Source organism: Telmatherina bonti, assembly GCF_933228915.1.
Source record: "Telmatherina bonti genome assembly, chromosome: 1".
In the NCBI taxonomy this organism is placed as follows: Eukaryota; Metazoa; Chordata; class Actinopteri; order Atheriniformes; family Telmatherinidae; genus Telmatherina; species Telmatherina bonti.
Window position 1 is genome coordinate 15,966,593 of NC_136619.1, and position 9,991 is coordinate 15,976,583.

The 9,991-nt window shown below is 38.2% G+C and overlaps 1 protein-coding gene across 1 annotated transcript; it reads left to right on the plus strand.

Moving 5' to 3' along the window:
* Positions 1 to 3,420: 3,420 nt before the first annotated feature.
* On the plus strand, positions 3,421 to 7,201 carry irx6a (iroquois homeobox 6a; the record flags this gene model as incomplete). Its single annotated transcript, XM_079265082.1, has 6 exons — positions 3,421 to 3,486; positions 4,497 to 4,772; positions 5,493 to 5,602; positions 5,711 to 6,006; positions 6,185 to 6,853; positions 7,095 to 7,201. The coding sequence occupies 6 exons, from the start codon at positions 3,421 to 3,423 to the stop codon at positions 7,199 to 7,201; spliced, it is 1,524 nt and encodes a 507-aa protein (XP_079121208.1).
* Positions 7,202 to 9,991: the final 2,790 nt, after the last annotated feature.

The window sequence follows — 9,991 nt, forward strand, 5'->3', positions numbered from 1 at the left end:
TCTATTGTTTCTCATTCTAGTCTTCATTAGTTTTCCTTCTATTTTGGATAATTTAGCAGGACTAATAATGCTCCTATGAAGGACAGTTGTGTGCATGCAGTGCATGGGTGTGTGTGTTTGTGTGTGTCAAAATATGTAATAATTCCAGATCACAAGTGCCTTGGATTTATTGGCATATACCAATTTGGCTTTAATGAGATCACACACCTCCAGGAAGGTGCTGCTCCATCCCCTACTCAACTGTGAGTTATCCCCTCCATCTCTTCATCTGTCTGCTCTTATTACCATATCATACACGCACTTCTCTACCTCAACCAATGCTGTCGTTACCCCCCATCTGATGAAAAACCAGAAAGGCTTTGTGTGGTTCATTAAGTCGGCATAGGAAATGTATTAAATAGGAGAATAGGGCTGGGAGCAATTGAGTGTTGACTTAACCTTTCCATTTTTTTTTTTTCTTCCTCAGTGTGGCTTCTAATGGAGAATGCGTGCATTACTCAGTCTCATTAGTAACTACTTGGATCAGTCAGAACATGATATAATGGAGGTTTGGGCGTGCTTTTTCTCGAATAAATCAAGTGAATGTACTGAAAGGGTGAATGCCTTTATCTGCTAGTAGTTAAATGTTCTGTTACACATCCAGTCTTGGGTCAAATTCTATGTCTTCAAATTGAAAGAGTTTGCTGAAACTTGTTCAAGACCTCCCACAAGTTTAAGATGATGCTTTGCTTTAATATATGTTTAAACAACAAGTGAAAAAAATATAAGAAAAATATAATAGCCAATTAAATTACTTATTTATTCTAAGAAGTTAATCATGTTGTAAAGTGATTAGTCCAAATAGACAACTGTAGAGAAATTGCTCTGGGCTTGTCATGCATGTTAGAGGGAAGGGCACTGTGGTCAGTCTGCCATTACAATTAGTGTTCATTTCAGCCTTATTCAGTAAGATCTGCACTGACTGCTGCACATACATTATGCATGAGTGTCTCCATATGCACTTGGGCCATCATGCATGCCCTTGTAGAAATGCATTGACCACTGGCATGCAATTACATTCAACTTGTTTCAACCTTCTTTATGTGCACATTTACCTGCAATAATGGTGCAAGCTGAATCTGTGTATTCTCCTATTAAGTGGTAATAGCTTTCCATAATGATTACTGAAGAATTGAAACTGTTTGACTTGACTTATTGTTAACATTTGCATTTCAAATTTTCATCAGTGCCAGCGACGACACATTGAGATTTAAAAAAAAAAACAAAAAAAAACAAAACTATATTTTCACATCTGCAGAATCTTAGGTGCCAAATAATGATCTGGAATTAGTACTTTCACAAATTTTCACTAATTCACTGAGTGTTTTTTGTTTTTTTTTTTATCTTGACGTTTTGCTCAGGTTTCTTATTTCTCATTACAATCAGCTATTTTTTCTGAACTTTTATCCATATCCACTTAAATTACCTTTAGAGATGTTTAAGTCATCTTAAAAATTTGACAATGATGTTATGATGTAATCAGGTTACAATACATCTTTCAGAATGATTCTATTTGATTGTTTTTATTTTTTCCTTTAATTTATTATTTGTAGTAGAATTAGAATTATTAGTTTTTGCTTCTGAGTATTGAAAACTGATTATATTGCGTGTGAAATATGCTACTCTTCAGCTTAAAACCTGTTATTCAACAACTCCCCTGCTGGAGCTTATAGTCTCGTGTCAGAAGCAATGACTTCTCACCAGGACCAAAGGTGTGCGTGAGAGTTGCCTTTGGGTGTTTGAAAATAGTACTTCCATGGGATTGAACCACGATCACTCTGTCCACTGTATCTCTGTTGGCAATCTGTGATGGGAGATCTCCATCTCCAACACGTGGCACTTTAGCGCCCCTCGGAGAGAGAGCTAGTAATCGCAGATGGGTCTCCTGGGGAGTGAACACGAGTTATCAATCAGGGAGTGTAACGACACTGGGAGACCTAGCCCAGCAGCACAAGCTATCAGCTGTGATTGCGGAGAACTTTTGCTGCTTTAGTCAGAAAAAGCAGACCATGTGACTCCATGCAGCTGCTGTCGCTCCTAATGGAATTATATTCTGGCTATAGAATAAACAAATAGATTCCACCCCATCCTGTTCCTATTGCCTGTCCCAGCTCAGCATGGGAAGAGAACCAATAGTTTATTTGTGTTTGTAGTAGAGTGTCCTGGTGATGGTTGAGCTGCTGATTTAAAAAGGCTTCAAATCATTTCAAGTTTCATTCACTGTGAGGTAACATCATTCCTCACCAATCTTTCAAGTGAGCATCATTCAATTAAAACGCGATTGTCGCCGCGCCTGTGCGCGGATATTTAATTAGATTGGGGAGCAAGGCTTCCCGTGTTTTTGTTTTTTTTTTTCTTTTTCCCTTGCACAGCTCTTCGGATTTCACCTCTAAGGCATATTTTCACTCTGTTACTCGTTGGTTAAACAAGGGCATGTATCCATTTGTTAATTGATACAATTACGCATTACGCGTAATGGTCACGTAGGTCTCCAAGCGCACATCAATCACTGGTCTATTGACCTGCCAAAAACCCGCTCCTGCTGGGACTCCCCCTTCTCTCTAATAGAGAAAGATGAGAACATCATCGTCATTAGCTCCTGAATGGACCTGTGGACAGAGAGCCAGAGGCGAACAGAGGTCGTGATTAAAAAAAAAATAATAATAATAAAAATAAAGTAAAGAAAAAACATCTGTTTATTACAAACGTGAAATTGGCAATGGTACTTCATATTTAAGTGGGCAATGATGAATCACATAAAAAAAAATCCATAATACTTTTTAAATTTTTTTATTTATTTTTATTCAGCTTAACAGTGGGTTATCATGCTTTTTATTGCTTCAGTACAGGTTTACCAAACAGTAGGCTATCTCAGAGAAAAAACTAATAATTTCAAAAGGAAAGAAAGAAAAGGAAGTCTCTGAAAAAAAAGAGGGCAACAAGGTGTACAGTTCACCTTAAGAACATCCAGCGTTGGATGTGATTGGCAAAGACATTATTCTATCCTTGGTACCCTGCCGTTCCGGGATTACAGTGACGTCACGCTGATACCCTTGCATGGATGAATGCTAAAGAACTATAGAGCCACAAATAATAGCACAAGCAGAGTCCATATCTTGGAAGACTTACGTTATCCTTTAAGCCTCCTTCGGCTACCACATTTTTTTCCCTCTTAATGACGCTTAATTTCAAATCTTATCGGATCCTAACAGGGATTATTCATTCATATAAAACAATCCGCAGCTGGTGCCAGGCTAAAGTCTCCCTCCTTTGACTGAAGTCATCTATTATTGAGCGAAAGGCCGTGCGTGGAAATGTGTGCAAGACGGTGGATTTGAAGTAGAATTGCTTGCAATCGATCAAGGGTGAAGAATATTCCTGATGGTAACAAAAGAAGCAGCTATGTCTTTCTCCCAATTTGGATACCCTTACAATGCAACTTCACAGGTAAGCCACCACGCTTTTCATTTCTCCTAACTTTTCTGTCTTATCCAAGCAAGTGACTTTTGGCGTGTTTTCTTTCATTTCTCTTATCAGAGGGTTTTTCTTTTACAAGAAAAGGTGTTAATTGAGTGCCAGAATTGACAGCACTGTCAGTTGTTTCCGTATGCTGCTTTTGTTGTTGAAGCAAATATCGATATACACGCACCCGTGTCCAATTACACTGAATTATGAATGAACTCACGTGTTTTTCTGATGACAATAGAGATGAATGTCACCTACTGCACACCGCAAGATGTAACTGCCTTGTTACGCATGAAGATGCTGTGCATCACCACAAACCTTTCTGTGAGTTTAATGGGATCTCTGATTTGATTAATAAAAAAATAATAATAATTATATAAATATATATGTAAACTTTATTAGTTTTTTTCTCCAAATGACAGGTTCAATTAAGTTAATATAGGGACTCTGTCATTATAGTGACAAAAGTTCCTCTGTAGACAAAGTTCAGAAGAATAGCTGCTCATTTAAAAAAAAATAATAATAAAGTAATGTGGTGGTCACTTTTGCTCTGACTTCTCTTTATCAATATAAAAATTATTGTTCTATTTTCCAAACACCAAAAAATGGAGCAGTTCATTTTCACGTGCTTAAGCACAACTTTTATTTTTGTATTTTCTCCGGAAAAAAAATCTATTTGATATTTAGTTTAATGAAAGCAAAGCATCAGATTTTTGCAGCTGTTTCGGACGGCAGGTACTTTTTTTTTCTTCCTGAAATTCTCTGAAAGATGACTTACCTTTGATTAAGGCAGGTCAGAAGTTTAGACAGCGACACCTTGTTTTGTGATAAATCTGCTGTGAACTCCATTTCTCTCATATTTTAAGATACACAACGCTCAGACAGATCTATTTATGCCCCCCAGTCAATCAGTCGCTATAGAGTTGTCACAGATCCTGATATGAACTGAAACAGTCAAATGATCATATCTATCCACGGTTCTCTTCATGCAGTTTTTCGTGTCGGCAAACCCCAGTACGACTTGCTGCGATTCGATTTCCAGGTCGGTCTCTGACGGGACAGGCAGCTCCCAGACCGCCGCCGCCGCCGCTGCTGCCTCCTTCTGTTGTCCTCCCTATGAGAACCGGCTCCTGGCGAGCAGCCGGACGGAGCTGAACGCAGCGCTGGGGATGTACAGCTCTCCGTACGCCGCGGCGGCCGCAGCCAGCCAGAACTACGCCAACTACTTCCCCTACAGCACGGACCCATCCGCTATCTACTCCACTCTGGTGGGCTTCTCTGATGCGCAAAAGGAGGGAGGGAGGGGGGGTTCGGGTTGATCGATCAACTTGGTTTATCAATTTATCTCACACTGCAAAACACATCTTGTCGACAAGCCATTTAATCCAGCTGTCACTCTTATCTTTTCCCTTAAAAAAAAACCCGTGAAGCAATCCTCCTCATTGTGCCAAACGCACGAGCACTTGCTATTGGACCATATCTGGCATTATGTTGATTTATTTTCAAAATGTTCACCTGCAGAATTACTGCGTGTTGGAACAGGTGATTAAATGGTTTTCTTAGATGGAAATGTGGTTGTGGACTTAAACTTTCTTTTTATGTGTTATTACTATGTTATTACAATCATAAAACTTAAAAAAAATAAATTAAAAAAGTTTTTTTTAAAAAAAAAAAAAAAAAGGGAAAAAAGCCATAAAAATGCTGTGCAACAATAAACCTATTACCGATTGGCTGTGAAGAAATAAAAAAACTTTTTTAAATTTTTTTTTTTTATATCATTTGTTGCAATTATTGTTTGAAAACCCGCACATAAGGCACATTCATTTTCCAAGTCAACTTGAATGATTTAGTTGTGTTAAAAGACAGTAAAACTAAGAAATAATGTTAATCTACTAATGACATTTATCTTTAAAATCTTCACAAGCAGCAGTTTAGTCAAATCTGAAAATATTTCTATTATCTGATAAACTTTTTTTTCTCCTTTACAGAATCCACAGTATGATATCAAGGATAGCACAGGCACTTTACACTCTGGCATCACACAGACGGCTGCATACTATCCCTACGATCACTCGTTAGGACAGTATCAATATGACAGGTGAGTTTTACATTCACTTTTGTCGTGACCTGCATTAAATGAATCTCATTAAATGAATCTCCTAATGACTGCACAACTCTTTTTTTTTGTCCTGAATGTATCTTCCAGATATGGGACAGTAGACTTTAATGGCACAGCTCGAAGAAAGAATGCCACACGTGAAACCACCAGCACCCTCAAAACTTGGTTGTATGAGCACCGCAAGAACCCCTACCCCACCAAGGGAGAGAAGATCATGTTGGCCATCATCACCAAAATGACCCTCACCCAAGTTTCCACCTGGTTTGCCAATGCCAGGAGGAGGCTAAAGAAGGAGAACAAGATGACCTGGTCACCAAAGAATAAGGCTAATGATGACAGGAAGGATGACCTTCACAAGAGTGAACAAGACTGTATCACCAAAGGTAATTGTTTGCCTTTGCTGGCAACTAAATCTTTGTTAAACGAATAATGTATTTAAACTACTGGCAGAAAATGATTTTGTTATGTAAAAAAAAAAAGTAGTCAGTGTTTTAAAAAAAACAACTAGTTTCAGATAATTAGAAATGTAAACTTCAGTACATTTCCCCCCCTTGTATTCAGATTCTATTGATTGCAAAGAGGAGAAGGATCTACATCTGAGTGATTTGGATGATATGGATGAGGAAGACTGTGACAAGCTGGACAGTGACTGTGAAAAGGTGGCAGCAGATGAGCAGGACCTCCATAGAGCCATGGCAACTCCTCAAAAAAGAGACTGCAGCTCTGAACTGCACCTGAGTTTAACCAACAGCTTCCATTCATTCCCATGTGCCATCAAAAGCATCACCACCCTCCCCCCTCTCCCATCTGACTTCCTGGATCCTGCAGTGTCCAAGGCATCCTCTTTGATTGGCCAATCAGCAGGAACAGTATCCCTGTCTCACTTTGAAGCATCAGACAAGCCAAGGATCTGGTCCCTGGCTCGTACAGCGGCTTCAGGGGTCATACTGAGCCCTCAGGAGCATGGCTCTGAGCTGAGGACTGGGAGCACAACAGGAGAATGCCAGTTACAGAACAACAGGCTTTCTGGTGCACCGACTGGACAATGTGGAGCAGTGAGAGGCCTCCATGAATCTAGCAGTGTCACAAATGCAGACAGCCCCTTCCACGATGGCTCATCATTGCACTCAAAAGTCTATGGCACAAGCAACTACAGTCACAAAGGCCTCCAACTTAACTGTTCTTCATATGCTGCCCTCCCAGACACCTGCCAGTACTCCACTATTGAAGGTAAGTCCCCCTGTAGATTATGTTTGATACTTCATGCCTTTTTTTTTAAGAATCACATGCACAATCATACAGCACTGTACAGTTTAAATACTGTGGCTTACACCTGTTTTACTTATTGGGTTGCATGGCCCCACAGTTTTTTGGTATTTGAAAATGCATACTTGGGGTTCATGTAGTAAAAGTAAAAAAAGCTTTCAAAAGAAGCAATTTTCATGAGATATGGTTTTATTTGGGTGTGTAGGATTCTCTGGCGGCAAAGCAGAGCTTCAATCATCTGACCTCAGTGAAGCCTGTGGGAGCGTGCATGATGACAAGGTCACTGCATTCAGACCAGTCATGAAGAGGTGAAGCAGGTGAGAATCTGCTCTGAACTGGAAGAAACCATTGAAGTAATGACAGACACAAGAAGCATGAGAAAGCACAGTTCAAAGAATATGAGCATATATATATATATATATATATATATATATATATATATATATATATATATATATATATATATATATATATGCTCATATTCTTTGAACTGTGCTTTCTCATATACACACTCTCTAATACACACACACACACACATACACATACACACACACACACATATATATATATATATATATATATATATATATATATATATATATATATATATATATATATATATATATATATATATATATATATATATGTCAAAAGCACCTTCCAAAATCTTTGAAGTGTGACAAAATGAACTGTTTCAATCAATTTATCAACTTGCATGAAATATCCTTAAAGATACTCAGAATAAAAAAAAAAGTTATTTAATTACCTTCATTTTGGAGACATATTTTAATTCTCGTTTCTTTTTTTTTTCTTTTCATAGACTACTGGAGAGTGTACAACAATAAATAACGGGACATTTTATTATGCACTAAAGGACGAACTGGCCGAGTAGCGGCCTCTGGTATGACACATAGGAGCTACTGCAGTGACAGCTGTCACTGTGGACTTGACTATCATTTTGCACAACGTTTTTTTTTAAAGTGTTAAAGACTTTATGCAAAAATAATTCTAGATGCAAAAGAATGAGAATGCCCCGATGGAAATGGTCGAATTTGTGTAAGGCAATCGTGTAGTGCAGCAAACTTATTTATTTCTTTGTGTATTTATTTATTTTTGTGTTTCCGTCTATTTTTGCTTATTTAAACGAGTTGATTTGTTGGATTTGTACCTAAGTTTTTTTTTTTTTTTTTTTTTGTTAAGTGTTTAGTTTTACTGTGGCTTAGAGTCATTTTTGTCAGATGTAAAAGAGAAAAACCCCGTCAGACCAGCAGCTGACAGAAAAGGACTGGATCCGCTGTTTTGCGCGTCCACCTGGATATCTATATTTTTTGTCATTGTGTTCAACTGTGAGCTTCCCCTGTGTTTATCTTTCATTACATTTATTTCTAATACATTTTTTCCAAGAACTTTCTGTGTTCTGTCATGCTATTTATAGAAACGAGGAATACAAGCAGTCGATTAAAAAAAAATTTGCAGATGTGGATTTGATCAAAGTTTATATTCTTGACTCGACGCAGCGCCGATGGAAGGTCATAATTCAGAGGAGCGACGTGAGTGAAATCCACAAGTTGCGGAAGAAAGGGGACCTCCTCTCTCTATTGTCAGCATCTAATCGGAAGTGGCATCAAACACTTTGTTACTGTTCTGGCAGAGCAACCAGGCAGGAACGGTGGATGAATGCTGTTTTGTCCCTTGTGTAGCGCGATGCTGCACTAACTTAACATTGTGTTAATTAAAAGGTCATTTGTAGGATCAAACCCAACAGAGAGATTCACATGGTCCCTCAAAGTCCCTTTGATTTGAATGTTTTGCTGATGGACTATCTCGTTATGTTCTAACCATCCCTCTCCGCACAGACAAACGTAATAAGATGATCACTGTAGTGTGTGATCCATCCTGACGGTCTGGAAGCCCGTCAAACTTTTAAAATCAAACACTTCCGAAGGGGTGCTGTGCAAACTAATTGCTATTGGGATTTTAATTGTGATGCACTGATCTTCTGCAAAAACTTCCCAAAATCTACAAATGAACAATTCTAAACAATGCAAAGCAAACGTTCTAATGATTTGTATCCGGTTGTAAAGCTGTTCTTGAACTAAAACTTGGGACAATATAAGTATTAAAAGCTATGGTTTTCTAAATAGCTGTCATAAACTAAATTATTCAAACTTTGCTGTTTTGTCTGTCCACATCTCCTGTACTGATTCATGATATTTGTGAAATTTGATTTAATCAGATAGCGAAGATTCAGTTCTGTGAGTAAACTTGATTCCAAACCATTTCCAGAAAGATTTACAAACATTCGTCAACCTCACAAACTGTCATTTCAGGTTGTATTTGTGGGATTATGTTTGTAATAAAAAATGTTTTCTGTAGAGCAACTTATCTCACCTCTTTAGATTTTTTTTCCCCATTCGGTTTCTTTTCTGGGTTAATCTACAAATCAGTAAGGTGAAAGAAATAAATAAGTAATTACCAGATAAAAGAATCACTAGTTTAAATAAGGACAAGTCTATTCCACGTTTTCAAATCACATGCTAGATGCAATAAAGGCCATAGATGAAATCAAGAACTAAAACTTTTATTAAGTAACTAATGAGATAACAGGATGCTAAAAGTTGATTAAGGTCAAACAAACATGTAGGGTAATAAAATCACTAAATGTGAAATAACTAGTCACAATATACGCAGAGTTGAAAAGAAACAAAAACAAATGAGCTAATTGAAGTCTCAGCTCTGTTTCTGTCTCTGCATCAGGGGCTGACAACTGTAACTGCTGTCCTGGTAACGACAGGCTGCTAATAAGGAGCCACAACTTCTTTCTGCCCTTCTCGACAATAATCACCCATGACGCCTCATGCGTCACTCTCTCTCTGCATTAGGATGTTGGGCTGGCATGTATCAAATATTTAACACCAAATTTAATTAAATCGCAGGCTGTAAAGAAAAGCTGCCTTATACTGTTGAAGGTAATGATGCATGCTCAATGGGATTACGACCCTGGCAATGTACCTGAGGGGCAAAGCATGGGCTAGATAATGGCTGTGATGGGCTCATATAGCAGCATGGGCCTGAAGCAGCGAAAAGGTCAATTAGACTGTC